The sequence below is a fragment of the Pleurodeles waltl genome, chromosome 6 (genome assembly GCF_031143425.1).
Source record: "Pleurodeles waltl isolate 20211129_DDA chromosome 6, aPleWal1.hap1.20221129, whole genome shotgun sequence".
Classification (NCBI taxonomy): Eukaryota; Metazoa; Chordata; class Amphibia; order Caudata; family Salamandridae; genus Pleurodeles; species Pleurodeles waltl.
Window position 1 is genome coordinate 445,131,965 of NC_090445.1, and position 24,665 is coordinate 445,156,629.

General features: G+C 42.6%; 1 protein-coding gene across 4 annotated transcripts in view; it reads right to left on the reverse strand.

Moving 5' to 3' along the window:
- LEMD1 (LEM domain containing 1) overlaps positions 1-24,665 on the reverse strand; it is a 353,053-nt gene that overhangs the window by 156,045 nt on the left and 172,343 nt on the right. For all 4 annotated transcript variants that reach the window (XM_069238551.1, XM_069238549.1, XM_069238547.1 and 1 more), the window contains exon 3: positions 7,262-7,384. In XM_069238551.1, the coding sequence (XP_069094652.1) occupies positions 7,262-7,384 (123 nt within the window). The remainder of the gene's footprint in view (positions 1-7,261; positions 7,385-24,665) is intronic.

Sequence of the window (24,665 nt, forward strand, 5' to 3'; positions counted from 1 at the left end):
TACTCTTTGTGGACTTGAGTGGCAATTCCTTTTACTGTGTTGATTGTTGCTCCTAGGTATTGCTGTGTTTGACACGGCAGAAGGTGTGACTGAGTAATTGATTGAGAAACCTAGTTTGTGTAGGGTTTGTATGACGTAATTTGTGTGTTGTGAACACTGTTTTTGCGTGTTGGTTTTGATTAACCAATCGTCTAGGTACGGGAACACATGTATTTGCTGCCTTCTGATATGTGCAGCTACTACTGCTAGACATTTTGTAAAAACTCTTGGCACAGTTGTTATTCCGAATGGCAACACTTTGAATTGGTAATGTATCCCTTGGAATACAAACCTTAGGTACTTCTTGTGTGAAGGATGTATTGGTATATGGAAATATGCATCCTTTAGATCCAGTGTTGTCATGTAGTCTTGTTGTTTGAGAAGTGGGATTACTTCTTGTAATGTAACCATGTGAAAATGGTCTGATTTGATGTATGTATTTACTATTCTGAGATCTAGTATGGGTCTTAGAGTTTTGTCTTTTTTGGGTATCAGAAAGTACAGTGAGTAAACTCCTGTGTTTAGTTCTTGTTTTGGTACTAACTCTATTGCTTCTTTTTGGAGCAATGCTTGAACTTCTAGTCCTAGAAGATTTATATGTTGTTTTGACATTGTGTGTTTTCTGTGGAATGTTTGGAGGGAATTTGATAAATTCTATGCAATAACCATGCTGGATAATTGCTAAGACCCAAGTGTCTGTTGTTATTTCCTCCCAATGTTTGTAAAACTTGGTTAGTCTCCCCCCCCACAGGTGTTGTGTTGGGGATTTGTGACCTTGAAGTAACTGTTTGTTTGGAGGAGTTTTGGGACTTTGGAACTTTCCTCTGTTCCTTTGAAATTGTCCCCCTCTATATTGTCCCCGAAAACCTCCCCGCTGATACTGGCTCTGGTAAGTGGGTTTTGTTTGTGAGGCTGTGGCTTCTGTGGTTTGCCCTCGAACCCCCCCTCGAAATTGTGTCTTTCGAAATGTGCCTCTGCTCTGTGGGGAGTAGAGCGCGCCCATGGCTTTGGCCGTGTCAGTGTCTTTAAGTTTTTCGATCGCACTGTCCTCCTCCGGCCCAAACAACTGCTGTCCGTTGAATGGTATATTCAGCACAGCTTGCTGTATCTCTGGTTTAAATCCTGATGTACGCAGCCATGCATGTCTCCTTATTGTTACAGCTGTGTTGACAGTTCTAGCAGCTGTGTCTGCAGCATCCATTGCTGACCGTATCTGATTATTTGAGATACCCTGTCCTTCTACTTCTTGCTGCGCTCTTTTGGAACTCCTTGGGTAAATGTTCAATAAGGTGTTGCATCTCATCCCAATGGGCCCTATCATATCTGGCTAGTAAAGCTTGCGAATTTGCAATACGCCACTGGTTTGCTGCCTGTGCCGCCACCCTTTTGCCTGCAGCATCGAATTTTCGACTTTCTTTATCTGGAGGTGGTGCATCTCCTGAAGTAGGAGAGTTGGCTCTTTTGCGCGCTGCTCCCACTACAACAGAGTCTGGTGTTAGCGGTTGTGTAATGTACACTGGGTCTGTTGGTTGCGATTTATATTTTTTATCTACTCTTGGAGTAATGGCTCTCCCTTTAACAGGCTCCTCAAACACTTGTTTGGAGTGTTTTAGAGTTCCGGGTAGCATAGGAAGACTCTGATATTGGCTGTGTGTGGACGACAGTGTATTAAAAAGAAAGTCGTCTTCAATGGGCTCTGAATGAAGGCTGACATTATGAAATGCAGCTGCTCTTGACACCACTTGTGCGTAGCCTGTACTATCCTCTGGTGGCGATGGTTTAGCAGGATAGCATTCTGGACTATTGTCTGACACTGGTGCGTCATAAAGGTCCCATGCGTCAGGGTCATCTTGGCTCATTCCTGTATGAGTTGGGGATTGCATCATTGGTGGAGTGGCTACCGGTGATGGTTGCGGAGAGTGATGTGGGGATGGTGGTGGTGTTACTTGTTTAGCCACCTTTGCGTGTGGCTGTTTGTCTTTGTCTTGGAAGGCAAGCTTGCGTTTCATTTTGACTGGAGGAAGAGTGCTGATTTTCCCTGTATCTTTTTGAATAAAGAGCCGTCTTTGTGTGTGATCTGGCTCTATTGCCTGTAATTCCTGTCCAAATCTATGTGTTTTCATTTGTGTGGACAGTCCTTGCTCCTCAGTGTAGGAACTTGTTTTCGGTTCCGAGGCCGGATATTTCGGAACCAAAACCTTTTCGGCTGCTTTTTTCGGCTCAGACTGAACCTTTTTTTACTTTCGGCGTCGTGCTCTCTCGGTGCCGAATCTTCTCTGAGCCACTATCTCGGGCCCGAGATTGCTGTGTGCCGGTATCTCTACCGGAGTCGGATGACTTCGACACCAGCTCGCCCTTTTTCGGTGCCGATGAACGGTCACCTACTTTTCGGGTTAAGCCTTGGCCTGTTGGCGGTGGCGTCCCCTGGGCTTTAGCGCTTTTCTCATGAGTTTGTTTTCGACGTCTTACTCACGGTTTTCGGCGTTTCCTCGGGATCGATCTCCTCAGAGTCCGACTCCTGGGTGGAGAATGTTTCTTCCTCCTCCTCGAAACGCTCTTGTCCTGTCGGCACCGACGCCATTTGCAGTCTTCTTGCTCTTCGGTCCCCGAGTGTCTTCCTGGACCGAAACGCTCGACAGGCCTCACAAGTATCCTCCTTGTGTTCTGGTGACAAACACAAGTTACAGACCAGATGTTGATCTGTATATGGATACTTGTTATGGCATTTTGGACAGAAGCGGAATGGGGTCCGTTCCATCAGCCTTGAAGAGACACGTGGCCGGGCCGACCAGGCCCCGACGGGGATGGAAGAAAACCCCAAAGGGCCACCGGAGCTCTTCTTAATTCGGTGTCGATCTGTTGTAACTAACCCGATACCGAACGCAAACAATACCGACGATTTTTCCGAGATTCTAACTAACTTTCCGACCCGAAACACGGAGCGAATAGGAACACGTCCGAACCCGATGGCGGAAAAAAAACAATCTAAGATGGAGTCGACGCCCATGCGCAATGGAGTCGAAATGGGAGGAGTCCCTCGGTCTCGTGACTCGAAAAGACTTCTTCGAAGAAAAACAACTTGTAACACTCCGAGCCCAACACCAGATGGCGGGATGTGCACAGCATGTGTATCTGCAGCTAAACATGCCATCGAATATATATATATATATATATAAAAAAAAACCATTCACAAAGGAGGAGGGGTCTCTTGCAGATCCCTACCACTTCCTTTCAGTACTCAGTAAAGTATTAATGTTTTGCAAACTAATTTTGGTCCCAAAACATTATAAAAGGCTTTCTTGCAGCCACAAATGACCAGAATCTGCGACTCGGACCCTTTGCAAATGTTAAAAGGCGGTGTGTAACTGGAGGTTGGTGTTTAGCTAAAACAAGTGGTTTCAAAATATATATTTTATGAATAAGCAATCACTGTTCTTTGTACGGACCATGTTTACACCTTTTCATAAGAAGGGTACCACCAAAACTCAACTGGTAACTACTCAACATCACTCCTGCAAAGGAATACATCTGTCATAATGAAGTCTCAGATGACAACACCAATAAAAGGCCTACACGGACTCCGAATAGCCTCTAAATCTGCACATTAACCAATAGCACAACTTACGTTTGTTTCTCTTAGATGCAGGCACCCTGGCAAGAAGATGTACGTTTTTGTTTACCACAGCTTGTCATTGGAAATGTGTTACCAAGGGACAATTTGAGCATTAGCATCTCCCCTGTTCACCATCTTTTCAAAATATAACCACCAACTATCACATCTGCAAAGTCCACCATTTTAAAATAAAATGTGAATAGTTAAACCATTTATTCAGTTCACCACCCATCACAAAATAAAAGGCCACATAACTACTCAATGTCACTAACCGGAGGCGTCACAAAGTTGCAGCAAAAAATGCAATAGTGTGCCACAAACGTTTTTGTGCAGCGAAAGTTCCTGGTCCATGCCACCATTTTCATGGGGAACATGTCCACATCCTGCCTAAAAAGCATGTCTAGGTACACACAAAACGTCTGACCTTGAAAAGGATCGAGCAGGACCAAATCAGCAATAAGCTGGCGATACACTAGAATTGTGGAGGATCCTGCTAAGTAAATTTTAGTGTTAGATGTGTGAAGACAGTAGTAATTTCCATAGTACACCCCACACACAGCCTCAGTTCTCAGAGGCCAGGTTTAGCATGGTTAAAGGCTTTGGCCATGTTATAATTGCCCTGACACTGTCTTTTTGGCCTACTTGCAGTAATGCAAACAGGAACTAATGAATTGTGGGTAGGCCAGTGCCTGGGAACGTTTATCCCACTGACTATAGAGTGCCCAGGAGTCATCCTCACCCACTTGCTAGTGTCAATCATGAATGTGGCACATCAAGGCATCCTCACCAAACATTTTCTGGACCTACAGAAAATAAAAGCACTATATCCGCTATATGTGACCTGAGAATAGCCCTGGAGGGCTGGACATGCTCCCTCTTGTACTCAGGACAAAGAAGTGGACTCCAAGAGGTAGTTGGCTGACGACCTGTATGGCTCCAGGGACACAACAACCTGCAAGGAGTCTTTACTATGATGTCCCCAGCTGACCAGTGACAACTGGACCTGGACAGGACTTTGTTGTTGGACTCTGCCCAACACCCTGTTAGCATCTACATGTCTTCCCTTGAGGTTCTTGGGGCTTTAGAAGGGTAATCCTGTAGTTTTTTTTAGGCACCAGAAAAAAAGTTTGAAAATATTTCCTCCAGAATTCCAGGGAGACCAGCTGGGAAGAGTATCCAAGCTGCAGTTTCACAGTGTTGGATTGTATTTTACCTTTTCAGAGCTGCCGAAGGTCTCTGCAAAACAACAAAGTCTCACTGAGTTGGGACCTAAATGATGATCAAGAAATCCTGAAAGCACCCGAGCGTCAATGAGACTAGCCTGCTTCAGGTATCCAGGCTTCGTTCCACAAGGGTGGCTGCAGTTCAGCAGTGGAGAGGATTCTTCTTCCAAAAAAGTGACAGACTATCTGAAGTGGGAGTTGGAAAGGAAGGTAAAACTACCAGTGTTGTATTGGCAGGCAACAGCTGTCAAAATGAGCCATAGCAGATGTATCACAAATGAGTCTTGAAAAGAATGGGACAGCGATGGAAGATTTCCCTCTTCAAGCCCCTTTGGTACAAAAGACCAAATTCAGACAAGAGAAGTTTCACAGAACACTGAAAACCCAGAAATGCTTTTTAGTTTTCCCCCTTATATAAAGGTATTTGAAAAGACCACCTCACTAAGATATGAGCGTTATTTACAGTAAAAAGACACCAAAAATGTTGAAGTGAATCAATGCACAAGACTACTGGCATGGAAAGAAAATACAGATGTAACTGGCCAAAGATCAGTGTTTGCGATCTGTACTGCACATTGGAAAAACTGTACGACTGATTGCTCTGCATTCTCCATCTACGGTGCTCGTTGACTGCATAACAGTGATGTTTTCCTCCAAGTGGCTGTACGCCTAAGGAAATGTTTTCTTAATTGTTCCAACCTTTAAAAGTAAAAAAATGAATTTGGGCGGCAATGATGCATTACGTGTTTTAGCCCCACTTTTAGGGCCAAGCACGCACAAGCGCTCAGGCCCCTTTTCTGATCTCTCTGTGGGCGTTCAATCACGCCCAAGTCACAACCAAAAGTTTTGTTGGTTCATGGGCTTGCCTTTAAAAATTCACTTGATTTCATTTGTGAAAGGCATGCATATGCCATGCCTTTAGCCATCCGAGAGCACTGGTAAACTACTGAAAACATACAAAGCTCCATGTTTTCCACATGGCTTCTGGACTACTTTCTTATTTCCTACGCAGTGTGATCTTGCTGGGCAGTAGGGAATGACATCGATCCTGCTACATAGATAATTGCGTAACTGCCAATACGTTTGACTGCAAGCAAACTTTTGTAAAACTGTATTACTTTTCATTTTCAATTTATGTGGCAAGAAAAGTCCGGTTAGGATTTACAACACTAATCGCTCTAAATCGAACAAATGCTAGACCCATTGCATTGCAACTGCTGGTTTTTATCTTTCTAGTTTTATGTAAATCTACACGCACATCCTATTAAAAAGAAAAATTTTGCTTTTACATAGGATTGATGGCGATATTTATGAATACTGATGCATAAACTAAACTCACAGCAACGCTTTAGCGTAACTGTTAGGAAAACAGACCATATCAAATAAATAACTTGGCAAACTATTGAGAGTTCTACATTTTTCCAGATATTCCCCAGTTCAATGTCAATACACTTTAAAAAAAACAAAAAAAAACAAGCACTGGCACACCCAGTATGCCTCGTCTTTGGGACCCATTGGCTTTGTCAATTGGTTTTGTTGGTGCTGTACAGCACAATGACGTTGTATAGCACGGTAGCACTTGTCATTCCACTAACACATGCATCAGGACACATGGCGCGACAATTGTACCATCTGCTTTAAATATTTTATTTACTATTACAAAATGGCAGACACCATATGAATCTGGGAGTGGTGGAGAATTCAGTACTGCGAAAGCATCAATAAAGGGGAAACAAAAACTGTTCATGTTATGGGTGGAGATAATGGAGGAGACAATGGGGGAAGAAAAGGGAAAAGCAGCACACAAGGGCAGGGGTTGGGGGGGGGGGGGCATAAGGAGGAGGTGAGAACATCACAGAAGCACACAGGCAAGAGAATGCCACATGGGGCACATGGTGGGGGACAGAATCAAAAGGGAGAGCACAACACAAGGTGCAGGAGTAGGGGGAGAGGGGGTTGAGCAGCACATGTGTAACAGCTGGAAAACACATGCACTCATGTAATGCTTAAGCAAAAAGAAAGTAGTCCTTGAAAGTGACTAGTCGAAGGGCAAGGGATAAAGAGGTTTTACGCCAAGGGATGGACAACCACAAAATGAAGGCAAGCCAAGGAAGAAGCAAACATAACAGTGAAAATAAAGCCAACCAATGATAAGCAAAGGGTGGGCTTTATGGCCCCTGATATAAAAAACAAAACCAAAAAAAATTAAAGGTGAAATGTGCAAAGATCGTAGTCTCCGCGTATATCTGCGCATGTCCCTCACCCATCATGTATTAAAAAAAATGCTGATGCATGTTAAGGCTTTGATTAAATGATTTGTCACCAGGACATTTTTTACAATATGGCAATACGCTCATTACTAAGTGCTGCAAACTTGAGTTTCTACCTTCCTCTTCACTGTCCGAATACTGCTCCATATCTCCGTTCCCATTCTGCCTTGTCTGTGGCACTGGCGGACCCTGATCCAGCAGCTGTTTGAGCTTCTTCTCGTATACACAGCGTGTGGTGGCTAAAGGACATCAAATAAGTAATGCACATTAAATTAAATGGAAACAAGTGAATAAATACAATTCCAAATATATTTACAATTACTTAAAGCACCAGAGAGTCAGAGATCAAGTAACCTTTCCTTTAATCAGGCACGTTTCTAGCAATTGTATACACATACTTGGAAAACAAATATTTACAACCTATCTGTTCAGTTGGTTTCAAAGTGCACAAAAATGGTCAACGACCTTCTGAGGCGGCACATAAATCACAATTCTGAAACAGTTAAGATCCCTTTTCTTTGTGGAAAAAGAATAAGATAAGATGGCAAAGTAACTTCCTTTGGAAAGAACATGTCATTCTAACGAAGACTAGTGAAGAGAAAGGAACAGTCAACTGTGAGCACCAATGGAGATCAGAAAGCATAACTATCATGCAAGAAGGTCAATTGCACGTAACATAAAATAGGTTTCCTGTATCATAGTGAAGGCCAATCAGACATTACTGTACTTTGAGGAACCTCTGTAGCCTGTGCCTTGGACAAACTGTGGGGATTTCGTTCTTGTCTAGCTTACAATCATTGTCAGATCTCCCTGAAACAAGAAAAGTGACCAAAAAATGGTTCTGACTTATTAGTCAGACTGGTCCCCACATCTACACTAGTGATGGTGCTTTCTGTGTTGAGTTCAGGGGTCTCTGGATATGACAGCTATCCTGGCCAAGGATTCTATACTACTCCTCTTAAGTAGGAATGGATGAAAATATAATTTAGAAAATGGTATGCTTGTGACTGGACTCATGTTCTTACCACTGCTCCACGTATATAGCTCAGTGAGAACTGACTCACGTGAGCCAGTGCTCTCCATTAAGGCAGAACTCTGAAGGGGCACCGAATTCAGAGAAAGCTTGTGTGTGGAACTTCATGTTGCATCTCCCTTGAAAGCCAAGAACAGTCTGGGTTATTTAATAGCTCCTCAGTTGCATTCGGTTTGGAATACTGAGAGCTGAACTGCCCTGGAGAAGAGACACTGCCCTGACCAGAGGACAAAACTACTGACCATCTGAACTGAGGCCTGCATAGTAGCAAAGTCGTCCTGCAACACAGCTGTGATGATCTGAACTCAAGAAGGATCTATGACCAGCACCAGAATATAAATAGATCAAAGGACCAACTTAGGGGGAACCAGTGTTACCCAGGAATCAGTGCTTCCAATTTCCCAGGCAGAGAGAGAATGGTTTACTCTTTTGACCACAATATTGGTCGTGGCTAAACCAATCTTTTGAACAGTCTCCATATCAAGTATAGCTCTGAAGATTTCACTGTTTCACAGTTGTTTTTTTGCCGGTAGGTGTTCCCAGTCTTGTGGTCCTTGTAGCCAAGAAATTGCAATTGTAACCAACACTTACAAAATATGGTCCTCTAGAGTTGAGGTGCCCTCAAGAGCCTACTGTGGGTGATATTCCACTTCTTTGCATCCATGCCTTCACTGAAGATTGTTTGGATCAGCTGGAGTAGACAGTTGCCCCTTCTGAACCATGTTCTGTACTTTAATGTTCTAAATTAGGAAACTGAGGGAATAGATTCCCAGTGGTACTCTTGCTACTTAAGTAGGACTGGTAAGCCAGTTTATCCTTGCTAGTCAATCTCGTTTTGTGGGTTAGATTCTCAGATTTCTGGAGATTGGCTTTTGGTCAACATCGCAGCAGACTGAGCCACTAAGCGAACTCCTTTGCACCCAGAGCTGTAGAGACACTAAGCCACAGGGCAAGCATATTGCAGGACACTAGACTGTGCCTGGCATGGTGATGTATGGTGAAACAGAATCCATAATAGAACAGAGCCCAGGTGACTTGCTAAGAATTTGTTGCGCCACTGTCTACAGAGGTTAGAGCTCCCATAGGAAGAGCATTGTTTTGCTAATAACTAGGGTGCTGTTTGATGACTTCATGAAACTTATAAAAAAAAAAAGAAATGTTAAGTGGGGTGCTAAGAAGAAGGAGTCCCAAAACATTGATTTCCCATGTTAATTCCCATTTGGGAAGCAAAATGACTCAATGGTATTACACCAAATTTGACAAAAAGTTAGAAGTTTACTCAGAAAGCGTGCATTTCATTACTTGGTGTAAAATCTGTTCGACCACTTGAGAAATTTGTGTTTAAACTGTTCTTGACCACCTCTAGCTGCTTTAAAGAGTGATATCTAGACTGTTGGTGTTCAGACATGCTCTGATTGGCCATTTTGAAAGGGTCCAGTCAAACCAGATTGCCTGATCTCAACTTGATCAACACGTTGTGGCAGCCATTAGATGACTAATTGACATGATCCCTGCGTCCTGAAAATTATTTTAATTAGTGAGTACACCCTGACCCGCCCAGGGGCATGTAGGGGGTGACAAGGGCTCCTTCTCCTAACCTTCCCCATTTGACCCCTTGAAAGGGACTTCTAGGAATGCCAGCTTTAGAGGGTCACAAAAGGCAGGCATAAACAAAGGGTGATATATTTTAGTCCCAATATAAATCATTTGCTGGTGGCATTATACCAATTTTAGGGATTGTGGCATATCCTAAAGCGATTTTAGCATGTGAAAAATGCTGACCCCACCCAGGCTGGGATTTGATGAAGCATGTTTGAATGAAAAGTGTTCTCTCGATTTTCTGAGGTTATGAAAGGTGCACCAGCATCTAAAATAACATTTTCATTAGGTTCACGCTAGCTTTCTCAACCACGCAAAAATAAAGTTTGATATTCTGAACAAAACATGTACCTCTAACAGCAGCAGCAATGTGTCATAACTCCCCACTAATATACAGCAGTTTTACAGTGGTCTAATGACAAACTAGAACACCAACATTCAGTTTGTATAACAAAGTGCAGCACATCTGAAGCCATCTTGAGAGAATCAAAGCATTTCCTTTAGGAATTAACAAAGTGAGAGGGTTCTTTTTGTTATGGGACTTCCATATGTAAACAAGATTTTCCAATTCTTTTAGGGACATGGAATGATTGTGCATTTTCTCTTGCTTTAATAAACAGCAGCCATGTAACAAACTATAAAGGAATCATACATTACAAAGAACTAAAATGACCATGATTCTTTGGTTAAAAAAACTACACTTCCCTTGACAATTTAGTAAAACAAATAGTATATCAGGTGTCAGTATAAGTACTCAAATAACTGTGGATCCGCCTCTTATTTCTGAGAGTAGACCATAAACATGCCTTGTATTGATAATATCACTCTGTCTTTTGATCTGATGCTGAAAGATAGAAGAAATCAGTAATGCATAGAAATGTTAAGTTCAAGGGCAGTGGTTCCCAATCTGTGCGCCGCGGCTCCCTGGTGTGCCATCAAAACTAGCCAGGGGCGCCGCACACAGTTTGGGAACCACTGAGCTATTTATTGCCCTTGGGCCAGTTCGTACAAAATAAAACTACTCAGTTGTAGCAGCTCTTTTTTAATTTTGTCCTTGTGCGCCCTCAGGTGGTTAAACACAACTAAAGTGATTCTACATTTCACACTATTTAAACAGTTACGTTATAACTACATAAAAATGAGACCTGCCCATTTTACTAGGGTTACCGTCAACCAATATTTTCCCCTTACTAAAAAACCCTATGCATGCTGTAATTAAACAACTGTTAAATTTTTTTTTTACAGTTATATATAGAATTACAATACCTTCATTGGCGTCATCCCAATTCTTTTCAGGGAGAAAAATGGATGTACTCCCTAGGCCAGGCTTACATCCCCCACCCGCCAACAAAAAGTAACATAAAGGGGAGCCGCAGCCAGTGGCCAATAGATCAAGGGAGCCGTGGGTCGAAAATGTTTGGGAACCACTGTTCAAGGGGAAAGCATCATTAACCAATAACAAACAGATATGCATTTGTTAAACTTTAACCGCAACTGTATCTGAACAGACGAGATGATCATTGCCTCCATGTCCTTAACGGAAATAAAAAAATCTTGTTCACAAAATGTTTGATTCTTTGCTTTCAAAATAAAATGTAAAAAAATAAATAAAAAAAAAACACACGTTTTGTACTGTAAAGTTTAGGTACCATTTCTCCAAGGCACCATTTTGTAAAGTGTGCGGATGCATAGTAGTATTTCCCAAAAATATCCATAATTTGGGGGAGGGGGGGGGGGAGTGGGGGTGTCTGTGAAACCATTTTGAAGAAGGTTATGGGAAGCATGAAAATAAACAAGCACTGGCAAAGCTAACTGATCCGACATCGGTTGTCAGTCTTTTGGTTTTGTCAATGCATGTCTTGTTTTGAAATGGCCTTTGTAACAATATTGTTGTGAGAGCTGCCAGGCCCTCACCCATTGAAAATCATTGGCAAAAAGCAAAAAAGGTTTTTCTCAAAAAGTTAAACTACCGTAGGTCCTGGCACTGAACAAAACTACTTTGTATGCCAACAAGCGCCAAGATGTTATTTTCGGTGTGTTTGGGAAGCTGTGCGTTGATGGCCTTTGATGACCTTGGCTGGATACGGCAGTAGTGAAATGCGGTGGTGGTTTTTGAGATCCAGAAGGTCGGCCTTGTCGTCCACCCCCCCCCCCCCCCCCCCCACCATGAGTGGCAGATTTCAGCATGCTTCCAGTTTTTGGGGAAGATAGCCAGATCCTGGTGGACAGAGGTCGTGCCATATGCAAATGACTCAGATGCTTACAGGAACGTAGCCAGAAGTATATTTTTAGGGGGCTTGTCCCCTGGCTATGAGCAAACATTAAAGCTGTGCTATTTAGGTGCATCCTACCCCAATTACTGGTTATATTACTAAATATTAACCCCAAGAATATCAGTGTAAGAATATTGAGGGCAGACTATCGAAAGGTAAGTGCATATAGGGAAGTATAGATTTACTAATTCTAATTCCACATCTACATAAAATGAAGATATTTGAGTAGGTACGTACAGGTGGAGTAAGGCAATTTACTGACTTGCCTGTCAATTTATTGGATTTGATATCCTGTCCTCAATATTCTGTTCCTTTGATATTCCACTTTAGATAATCTGCATGCACACTGTAGGATTCTATGTGGGGGAATAGGTGGCTTTTTTAAAGTCAATATTTAAGCACACTATCAACTTTCTACAATCCATCTTTAAATCTCATCACGTAGATTGAATTTAAGGTAGATGGGTGTAGAGTAGCTCACAACTTTGTATATTTTCTAAACTGTTTTGTGAAATGCAGAGCATATGAAATTCCATACCTCAAGCACCACTGTCCCATACCTCAACTCAGAAATTGGATGTCCAGCCTCCAGTCAAGATTTTATTGTCGGAGGATGACCTACCTGGGACACTATGCATCAGGAAATCACCACATTTGGAAGGGTCGAAAGGATCAATTAGGAAACTTCAGATTCATCAAGTGCTGAGCGTCCCCAACTTCGTAATGGACGTTTAAATTTAACTTATTATTAATTTAAAATTACTTTACAGAAAGCTTAGAGCATAGCCATCAAGAATATTTTTGAAAGTTGGTGGCAAACAGTATTTTAAACATTCCAAGGCAGCAACAATATTGAACACTAAATAGAAGTTAGATGGGAAGTTTTACAAGGGAAGTTTTACAAGGGAAGTTTTGAAGGTCCCACAATTAATTTGACTGAGATTGTGACAAAAAGATGGACAGTTCCATTACATTTGCTCAAAAGCACCAGTGAACAGCATGGACTTGAAGGCACCAACTTTATCACATACCCTTCACAGTTACAGGATGTGCAAAAGGTGCTGTACAAATGGAGACCTTTGTTAGACCGCAACCAGCAATAGGTAGGCATGGGAAAGCATGGGTAATTGTGAGAGTCCAGGATGGATCCATTTCAGGCTTGTGGACTAGCTGAGGACGTGTTACATCTCCAGTTATAGAAGCCATAAATGAGTTGACAGCACTGCCTATAAGGCCAGAGTGGCGACTTCATGGTTTGCTTCTACCACATAGTATCCTGCTCTGTGATAACATCTGAAACTACTTGCATAGTACCTTCCATTTGGATGGTACAGAGTCCTCCACTTCCAGAATTATGGACATTCTCCACTCTTTCACATGCAGTAGTCTCCTTGCATAGGATTGAATCCCCAAGGTGCCATCCTTGATGTGGCCAACGTTGATTGGACGAGAACACACTGAGTGGTGAATATAGAAAGCATGGAAGTCTGTCGTGCACTAGCAATGGAAAATATTTACTTGCAGAGGGATTGTTCTGCATTACTATAGGTACAGATAAAAGTCAAACTTAATGTTCTATGCCAGTTAAGAGACTGCCATATTTAAATGTACACTAGAAAGCAAAATCACCTAAATAGACATCTCAGTGACAGTACCAGCAAATGGAGATATAGTTGATATGCATTAAAAGAGGAACCATCCTAATTTTTCAACAAGGATATATTAACAAACAACAAGAGTGTGCCAATGTTAAGCAATTTCCAAAATGCAATGTGGATCAAGTAACAATGGTTAGACTCTATTAGGACTTTAAAGACCACTATGCAAATTAATTTTTGGGTCTTACACGAAGATCCCTTTTGGAAGCTGAAGTGCAAAATTGCACGTTGAAATCATATTGGGCCAGGTGTATGGCCAAAACATGAAAATGAATTAAATCCTCTTAAAATCTCCAGTCACCTTTTCTCCATGTGTATCTAGCTATTATTTTGTCCCCTTAGGCTCTCTATTACTTCCTCTATTCTCTGCCAATCTGTCCCCACTGCCTCTCAATCTTTTCCCCACTACCTATTTCCATTTACTGCTGCATCCACCTTCCCATTCCGGTCTGTCTTGGCCTCATGGTTTTTGCTGTTCTCTCCTTTCGTTCCCTCAGTCTTCTCTTTTCTAGAACCTCTTCTCTCGATTTTCTCTATTCTCTCGCTAGCCCTCTTCTCCGTAGACCATGTTTGATAACTGAAACATTCTCTTGACTTTGCATGGCCATTAGCAGCACCTGCCACCTTTCTTTGGCCACTGTACTTTTCGCTGTTACTCAGTCCCAGAAGCCTACCATCCTGTGGGGCCTCTTGGGAATGCAGAATCCCTAGGTTAGTGCAATATAACCCATCACATTATTGCAGCTTGTTGTCAATTCTTGTTGGACCAGACATCTAGCCACATGGGTGTGGCAGGTTTTAACTGCTTGATGGCAGGCAATGACCCGTTGATGTTCACCACATTACCTTCACAGTGAGGTGGACTTCAACAGGTCTTCCACAGTTCTGGAAAATCTCAAATAAAAGTTGGAATGCAAGGGAAATGCTTTCCACGAGTCCAGAGATTGATTTTTTTGTTTTATTGTATTGCACAGCACGTGTGTGCAGACATTACACAGCAAACCAAAGTGAAAGCAGACCTCGCTAATGCAATCTGCATGATTCAGAAACGTTTACCACACAGCATTTCTACAATAATCCTGATAAGAATACCACCCCATTTTATGTGATTGGTCAATTGCCGGTCAAAGAAAAGTCTACCTATGACCTGTAAGGAAGAAGGAAACATCAAGATTGCCATGCAAATTGGCCCATTCTGGTGGCATGGGAAGCTGTGTTATTTAGGCTAGGGAGTGGTCAGCACCCAGTAACCTGACAGGTCTAAACATTTCTGAAAACAGGGTTCATAGGGTAGTCTGGGGTGATGGGCTTGCGTGGATCTGAAAATCTTTTCTTACCCTGAATGCCCGTCAAATACCAAACATTGGCTAAATCACAGATTTTCCTCATACTTAGCTGAAGGAAAATTCCAGAATCTGTGAGGATCCGTACAATTCCTACTACCCAGTGTTCTCACACTTCTCCCACTTAAAATGCTACCCCAAGAGGTCACCACATATTATGCATTTAGTACATTAAATAGACATTCATTTGCTATGAACTGAAATTAGATAAAGATGTCGATACACTTCAAAAGCAGAAATCGTACTACACAAATCTTGGTTTACAATATATAAAAACCAAAAAATGTTAGTCGAGAGTCCGCAGAGATGCCTAGAGAGACCAGCTCCAGAGACTTATGGTTTCCACATTACATTGTTCAAGAAGATGATCCTCAGCGAGTTGAACCTGGTAGGGTTATCTAGATATTAAACCATTTTTGAAAATCAGATGGTCCATCATAGCATCTGTGTGACATTGCAGGTTATACTGGATTCATAAGGTATTTGCAGCAGTCTGAAGCAGGTACATTAACCTAACAAACTATTTTCCTCCTGCAAACAAAACAAAGATCTCTAGACAGATACATTATTTCACCAGGCTATATTTCACAACAGGCCAATGTAGGCTGGAGCAATGTCAGTCAGCTGTTAGTTGTACCTTCCTTGTGACGATTCCAAAATAGGCTCGTCAACGTACCATGCCATATTGAAACCTGGTGTTTCCAGACTGGGCATTGCTTCTGAATGGCTGGTAAGTTTGCGTAGCGACAACCACTTCTATAGCAGTAACAAGGAAAGTTCATGAAAGTTTCAGGCTGATTAACAGCACGACCCAATGACCTGTATAGTTGTACAATCTTCACACAGTAAATTATTTTTTGACACATCATATGCAAAAGATTAAAAGGGAATTCTGCTAATGTCCACTGCTTTCTTAGCCTCTCAACTGTGACTGAACTGGTCTTGATACCACCTTTCACATTAGCTCTTCACACTCAACACTGTGGCACCCATCAGAGGTCCATCATATCCCAGTTATTATTCAACAGATAGCTAACACCCCCTTACCAAAACCAATTAAATGATTCAACTTCACCTGTTACAGCTATGCAAATCATTTTTGTTTTTTAAATGGATATCCTGAGAGACCTTTACTCTTTAAAACCGGATGACTGCCTGAATCAGAAACACATGGATGATGAATAATCATCTGAAGCTAAATACATTTCTGGCCCATGCTAATACTAATGCTATAACACTCCGAGGTCGGCAGCCAATTTTAAACTTACACCTCTTGTATTCTCATATCTGCTATGAGAGTTGTCCATCACCAGCAGTGAACAGCCAATAAACCAGCTTTCAGAGAATGAACTGGCATGGAATAACTGAAGAGATTTGTCACACACTTCGGGTCAATTGGAGGACTTTTCTAGTCCAAATATCTGCATACTGTGGCCACTTGTTTAGATTTCACAACAATACCCATATGGGATGATAATGCACATTCGAGCAGCTACCACCACTTCTCTCGCCATCCATCCATTCATCCATGCCAGTTCAGGCTCACAACTATACACAAACTTTCTGTATCTGCAGAACTTTTGAATGCTGCCAGCTTACTCTAGCCCATAAACTGTACATCAGTATGCCTCACACATCATCCATCACACTGCTACGAAATGTGCCCCATAGCGGAACCGCACCTCAGTGGTAAACACAACATGAAAACACTTCCCACATAGGATTACAAAACAAAGATAACTGCATGCCACCCTTTGTAGTGTAGCTTGCTGAAGATGTACGTAAGCACACCAGTGCCACACAAAGGAGTTTTAAGCGCAATACAAATGCTGCAATACAATACTTAACATTTTTGTACATCACCAAGATTTGTCTTGATCTTATTAAAACCTTTGTTTCCTTCACACTTCCTTCACAGAATTACAAAACATATGTGCATCATTTATGCTTTCACAGCTGCTAAGTGGAAAAATCTGTACAGCTCATTTATAGGTGTTTACATGTTTTTATGTAGTAGAAACAAATTGACATCCTGCAGCCTCTTTTCACACTCACTGTATGCACGACCTCTGGAATTATGTGATATTGTGGCCACTGCATTTGACACATAAGTAGGAATTTGGCGCATTTTTCACTTATAATCTGCAGATAATGCAGCACATGATGTTTTAACCAAAAAACATGGTGTTCCTAGGTCAAACGGGTTAAATGTTACTAAAATGCTTGCTGCTGCAAAGTGGAAGGTCCTTCACAAAGGTTGACTGGTCCTCTGCAGTTATTTATAGGTGTATTTGGATGCAGTACCGATACTGATGTGAAACCTTTGCTCGGACAGTGCTAACATGCATCACAATGACAAAATGAAAGTAATTCTAGCACAAAAGGTGCAACATTAAGACACATAATTTGTGTTTTCTGGCTACATAATGTAGTTTACCTGGTTGCATAATCTGGGCCTCCCTGCCACATAATTCCAGTGGCACTGCATGTACCCAAGTGAAACTGCCACATAGTTCACTTTACAGTTTAAACTGAGTTTGCCTCTGTCATTTGGGGGTGGGAGGGACAAGATAAATATAGGCTGCCCCGGCACTCAAGTGCCCACCTCCCCCCTGTGGCTACGGCCCTGGCCAATTACCACCGTTAGACCTGATCCAGACCAGGCACAACATTAATTTAAGCACTGTTCAAGAGAAATTGCTTGCTGGATGACTTCAAATTCTCTAGCTAAACAGTGACAAATCTGGGATCGCACTGTTTAGTAAGGCACTTGTATTTGTGGTCACCAGACTGGTGGGCATCCGATCTTGGACCTGCCCCTCTCCCGAAGCAGGTGAAGGGGAATTTAGGAGTAAAAATTGATTGGGAGTGATCTATAAGAGACCTGTCAATACTATACGCAGCACATGCTTCTCCACAAAAAAAAAAAAAAAAAGGCTTCCCTTGTTTACCTTCCACCTCCAGAAAATCTTTAGTCCAGGGGCTGATTACAAGTCGCATGGACTATGGTATTGTATTGTTGGCGGCAGCTAATGCAGTCTTGTTGGCCAAACTACAGGTTGTGCAAAATACCGCTGCCAGACTAATTTCTAATATGCTGGCCAGGTCATCTTCTGCTCCTATCCTCAAAAAGCTGCACTGGCTTCCTATTAAAACAAACAAAAAAAACAAAAAATCAAAGAAAGAAAGAAAAGTGCAGTCTAAACTTTGTTGTCTGACTCACAAGGTCTTGTATCAGGCGTGGAGCTGTAGAGGGTAAAACACCTCCTTTTACCTAATGATTTTCTTTGCATCTCTTTTGTGGGTTGTTAATGGATTGTGATGTAGTCTTCTCAGAGGTGCATCTTCAACTCATTTAGTTACAGATCTTGGATGCATAGATGGGAAAGGCCTGCTGTCGTTTTCTTTTATTTCCCCACTTAGTCTGCAGTTTGATGTCCTGATGCAGATGTGCCAAGAACCACAAAAATGACAATCTTCTCTGCAAGATAAGTGGAGGTGCTGGTCATGATGACTTTGTTAATGGTGCAGCTGGTTTTGAAGATGGTGCAGGCTGGGTATGGCAGCCAACAGAGTTCCATCAGGATGGGGGTGATGTGATCACATTTCTTCTTCCCCTGGGTGAAATATGCCGATTTCGCAGGATGCCCTTACAGGCCACCAGTGTGAAGTCTGGGAGACCATGGAGGAGGTAGTAACCACCATCCAGATGCAGTAGCACAAGGGCCTTACTGCAATTCTGCAGTCTATCTGGAATAAATAGTTACATTTTCTTCAGACGAGAGAGCGGATACCATGCAGATCTTGACAATATGTTCCTGGAGGATCAGGTTTCTGTTCAATGTGAATCCAAGTGACCTGGCATTTAGTGAACATTGGGGTTTAAAGCCAAAGTTCAGGTCACCGTGCAAGGTTCTTATTGTTTATTGTTCTCGGCAAATTACAAAAATTCTGTCTTCGTTGGGTTGGCTGCAGGCAGATGATAGACATACAGGTCTGGATGATAAGCAGGTAGTGCCTGAGGCAGTGGATGTCTGAAGCAGAGGAGACTTTGAAGTAGAGTTGCGCATCATCAGCATACTGGTGAATCTTGATGAGGTTATTTGCAAGTAGGACATCAAAAGGCTCGGTGTATAGATTTAAGAACCAAAAAGGCCTGAACCTCTAACTCAGCAAACAGATGTAATAGCCAACAAAATACCTGATTTTAGAGTAAATCATACAGGGTGACCGTGCATGGGCATTCATGGAAAGGAAATCAAGAAAGAAAATAAAGTTCACATCTCACTAATATTTCACACAGTTGTAGGAAACAATTGAGAAAACTTTGAAAGCAAGCCAACACTAACAATTTAAAAAGGAAAGGCTGCTCAGGAAGACAACTGTGGATCGAGTTGCCAGGTAACATTTAACTGTCCCCATCATCAGACTGTGCTACACAAGCAACAATTCAAACCTCAAGATGTCAGACAAGAGATGCAAAACGATTAAAGCCTTTTGACTGGCGCCACTGCCCAAACTTGCTCCAGTAGCCTGTATAAATACATATGGTGTCAGACTTCCTGGCTGACAAATGACTTCTGCAATCTCATTTGGAAGCGAGAAATAGTCTGTCTGGCACTGCTCTAGCACAGAGTCTGGGGACTGTGTGGCCATAATTTTGGATGTAGCTCCCACCCATTATCCTCCAGTAAGATGTCAGAGGGCATCCTTTCTCACTGCTGGAGCATGCTAGATGAGCTACTACTGGGAAGAATCCCCATCACTATTCTATGTCCATAGCATCCAACATAGAATGCACAGCCCCACACTGCATTGTTTGCCGATATAATGAATGTTAATGGTGTTGTCCAACTGAGTGTGGATGTTACCCTCTGAGATGGAAGAGAGAAAGGCCTTTAGGTAAGTAAGACCACCTGCAGCTTCTGTTCATTAATGTGTAGACACTGCCCAGACAGATTAAAGGCCCCACGCAGACATGATGCCCTGATGAGCACCCCAGTGAGGCGGTACCCATGATCACTAGTCTACCTACAGAGAAAGGGCAGCCCCACAGAAAGTTGGTGTTTATCCATCGGTGAAGATACCAAAGCACCCAGTGGAAGATATGCAACTGAGCCAAGAGACACCCTTGGTGTTGCAGCCATTGCACCTCAAACACAGGTGCAGGGCTCTTATCCAAACACCTCCTGTGAGGCACCAGCAGGATGCATAAGGCTTAGCAAGTGCAAGACCTACAGGACAGGAATCTGAGCTTGTGTCAGATATCAGAATAATGGGCTGAATATCTGTGATTGTTAGAGGAAGAGAACGGCAGCAGAGGAGTAGGAAAGACCTTTAAAAGGACAGTGTTGAGCATCACCCAATTAAAGTATGACTACGCGGGCAAGACTTCTGGATATGGATGGTAAAGTGTGGGCCATGGACAAGGACATTGTTAACTGTCTCCGGCGCTGGGTGCTCTGTTTTCACCAGCCAGCCATCCAAATACAATAATGTGGAGCCTAGATCGCTGCAGTGACACTCAACTACTGCCATCACCTTTGCAAACACATGTGGAGTGGTCCAAACGGGAGGACTGCAAACTGACATGCGTTGAAGCTCAAACATCAACATCAAGCAGGGACTGCAGACAGGGAGAAATAAGAGCCCTGGAGGTCTGAGGACGTCAATCCCATGAATTCAGTACATAAAGACAGGGCTCTGGGACAGAATCTTTAAACTGTCAAGTCAGATGAATAGGCTGCGATCTAGGATAGGCATCAGGCCTCAGTCTTTTAGGGCCCATGAAAAGGGAGAAAAATCCTGTGCCCCTCTTCCAGACCCAATCTGTGGTCTTTTCAAACAAGGCAAGGACTTCTGTCTCTAGCACTCAGGTGTGATCCAGCAAGAATGCTCAAAAGAAGGTGGGTGATCTGAAGGAGAGGATGGTAAAGGAAAAGTGCACCAATAGCAGATTAGTTGGATCACCCAGTGTTCATGATTTTCCATCAGTGTGTGGAAAAACTGGTGACCCTCTCTCCCACTAGAAGGCGATCTTGTGGGGAAAGAATCAGAGGGGTCTGAAGTAACAGCATGAGGTAGGATTGGGGGGGGGGGGGGCGGGGGGGTTGTTTCTGGATTTGCAGCTGACCACGCCTAGAGCCATCCCTGGCTTTGAAATCATTAGCCTAGTTGTGGTACTTGGATGGAATGAGTTGGTTTATTCTGTCAAAGCTGCATAGTTGACCCACAACTACATAACTTCAAGTACTGATGGTGGAATTGCCATCCAGTGGCACCCCTGCCCAGGGAAGGAGCCACAGCTCTACTTTTCTTGAAGTGCTCCACAGAGGAGTCTGATGGAAAACAGGTATATGGTGAGAAGGCAAAGGCCTTGTCTGTACAGATACACTAACTCCTGAAAACCAAGTGGACCAATCCTAGCATGTCAACAGTGCAAAAGCAGTACCTACAGACAGCACACTATGTGCAAGCTCATAGCCACACTTTAGAAACCACTCAGAATTATTCAGGCAAACCTCATCAGAGTATGGCTTATTTATTTGATCTGGCAGACTGAACTACTTTTGCCGGTACTGATAAGACATGAACGTACTGGCCTAAAGGGCAGGTGACATATGGAGGGGCCAAACTGCCAAAGGCAAAATTTACTACCAAGGCATCATGTTTCTTTGATTTCTTTTCAGTCAAACCGCCATAGGAAAGGCATTGCGATTCTGCGTTATTGACTGTTTTAACAACCAGATTCTGTGGTGGTGGTGGATGGGAGGACAAAAAGTGCAATCATCTGCAGCGGGTCTATAATGCCTGTAATCTGCTTGTGGATTGCTAAACATGGTAAATCTGCCATGCAGTCATGATGGGATCACAGAGGGTCTCATTAAACAGAAGTAAAGGCTCAGCCTTTACTGCAAAAGGTTGCAATATTTGTCAGAATGTTTTAAGTATTTCCACAGAAAGTAAGGTTAGCTCCAAAGCTTCCAAACGACAGCCTTAAGAGAATAATCCTTTTTGAAGGAGGGCCAAAGGCATAAGAAATGTCACCTTCTGGTGAAGTATCAAGGTCTTTGGCTTTTTCAGGCCTGGTGTTAGCCAAGATATTTTGTAAAAAAAAAAAAAAAAAAAAAAAAAAATTAAAAAAAAAAAAAATGTCAATTTATTTTTGTAAGTCATACATAGCCATATATAGGGATCTTTGGTCTATACCAATTGATCTGTTTAATGGTCATTCACATTTTGATTCCACCCACCACAATACTGAAAATGAAAAGTTGACATAAGCGAGTCAATTCAAAGTGCCACAGCCGCCGTGCAAGAGTTAATGGCTCCCTGCGTGAATGTCTAGAAAGGATTGTGGCTGGGATGAAAGGCAAACCGAAATCGGAGAAGGGACCATCACATGCTGTAACAGGAGAAAACATGACGTAGTGTGTGAAGGCCAACAAAATTGTCCTTAGTGAAATCACCTGGGAGGGAACTCCGCACACAAAGGAGGGACATGTCACAAAATGCACCAATAAAAATTAAGCATTTAAGACTAGCACAACAGAGAATGAATAGCAGCAGTGGAAGTGACTGAAAGCCCAGAGCGATTATAACTAGCCAGAGCACTTGTGCGCTCGACCCTAAAAACTAGCCGTCTTCAGTGCCAGAGACGGCAACCCAATCTGCCTTACTTTTTCACTATTTTTTGGTGCCACTGGAACCCATATCTATATTTGCTTACGATGTTTATTGCAAGTTAAACTGTTTAAAAAAAATAAAATACCGAAGTCCTCAAAACTAGAAGATTGTTTTTATTTACAGGGCTGACAGGCTGCATTTTGCATCTCTATCCAATGACAAACCTCGCACTCATGATGAATCTGTATGCAGCTGTCACTGGAGTTCTTTCGAAAGTTCATAAATGGCAATTAATGAAAATACTTATGAACTCAATATAATGTTTTGATATTTTCTGTGCCTGTAGTTAGGGTGGAAAACTTAATAGGTAAGATTTTAGTTCGATCCCAGCCACAACTTTATTCAATGCACGAACTTTATAAATGCCAGTAACATACTACAATTCCACCAGAAAACGATGTATTCTAATTTGGCTGTTTGGGTGCCTTATCGCACCTGAAATGCTTCATCTACTCTTTTTAAATTCAATTTTAAGTTGGTAAAATACCCTACTTGGTGGTGCTCGAGGAGCGTGGTGTTGAAGTCCCACCTATCCGGTATACGCCATGACATGACCCTGTTGCTGCAAAAGTACAACATTTTGTTTCGCTTACAGTGCAGCCGAAATCAAGAGCTGTTTTCTGGCAGCAGCCAGATCAAGACATACTGAGAATCTGCATGGTTAGTAAGTCATAATGATTATTTCTTTATCATATAAATTCAGGATGCTACGGAGCGCCATGTCTATCTTCACTTGCAATATTTAAGACCGTATTTTCAAAGAAACTGATAAATATAAGAAAGCTATTATTTACAATGATGAACGGATTAATTGGCTGTGTGAAGGTAAGACAAACATCGCAACACACCTTGTATTACAAGTGATGTTTGTATCTCCAGTTATTCCAAATGTCCATACATAGCAAGTATGCAAGACTTCTTTACTAGATACACAGTAACAAATGGGAGTCTTCAGGAGTTTTGTGCCGTAAGTGATTAGGATGGTTATCTTTAAACTTCAACCTTTGTAGTTGGTGCCGGTCTACTGCTGCCTCACCCTCTTCTCTCCATTTGGTTTCCCAGCATCTGCTGGTACCCCAGCACAGGGTCCAACAATCCTGGCGCTGCTTTCATGCTAAACGTCACATTCAAGCTGCATCAGGATTGGTCTGAGCAGCAGTCACTGCCACCCAGACACAGCCTGGGGGTCTGTGCAGTTTCTCCAGCCTGGAAAAACCAAAGTGCAAAAGTGTGTTCGGCTGGCCTCAGACTGCCGCCAAACACACAAGTGCACTTAGGTGCACTCTGTACTCCTACCCCTCCCATCTCCCGTGGCCCACCCCCACCCCTCTCTGTACTGCTGGCAGAGCCAGCAGATGAAAAAACAATAGTTGCACTATTATATTTTTCATCTCCATCTTGGCCCGGGGGACGATGCTCCTTCCACATAGCGAAGAAACGGCGTCTGGCCACGCCACATCACCCTTTCGGACAAAAGTGTTCAACACATTTTCGGAAACCTATTGGTGACGTAGTGGACCTTTTATTTACTGCGATGAGAGGCTGAGCTTTGTGCACAACAACAGTAAACACCAATATAATCCATCTATGAACATGTGTACAGGACCCCATGTCGCACAATGTCTGTGACATAAGCGATTATTTGCAAGGTTTGTTTTTCAGGCACAGCCAGGACGTTTATTTTCCATACGTGATCTTTGCAGACCGTGGTAATAAAATTTATTTTAAACCTGATAAAATTGGAGTCCGTTTGGTGACACTAAGTGCTTTTCATCGCCTAAAACGTTCCATCTAAACTTATTGCCTTTCTTTGTGGAAGAAGGTCCTACTTGCTGCAGGTATTGCACTTGCTGGAGTCTATGTTCTGCACTACACATATCGGCTTTAAAAGCAGAGATGATGCTGCACCTATTTTGACACTCTCCACC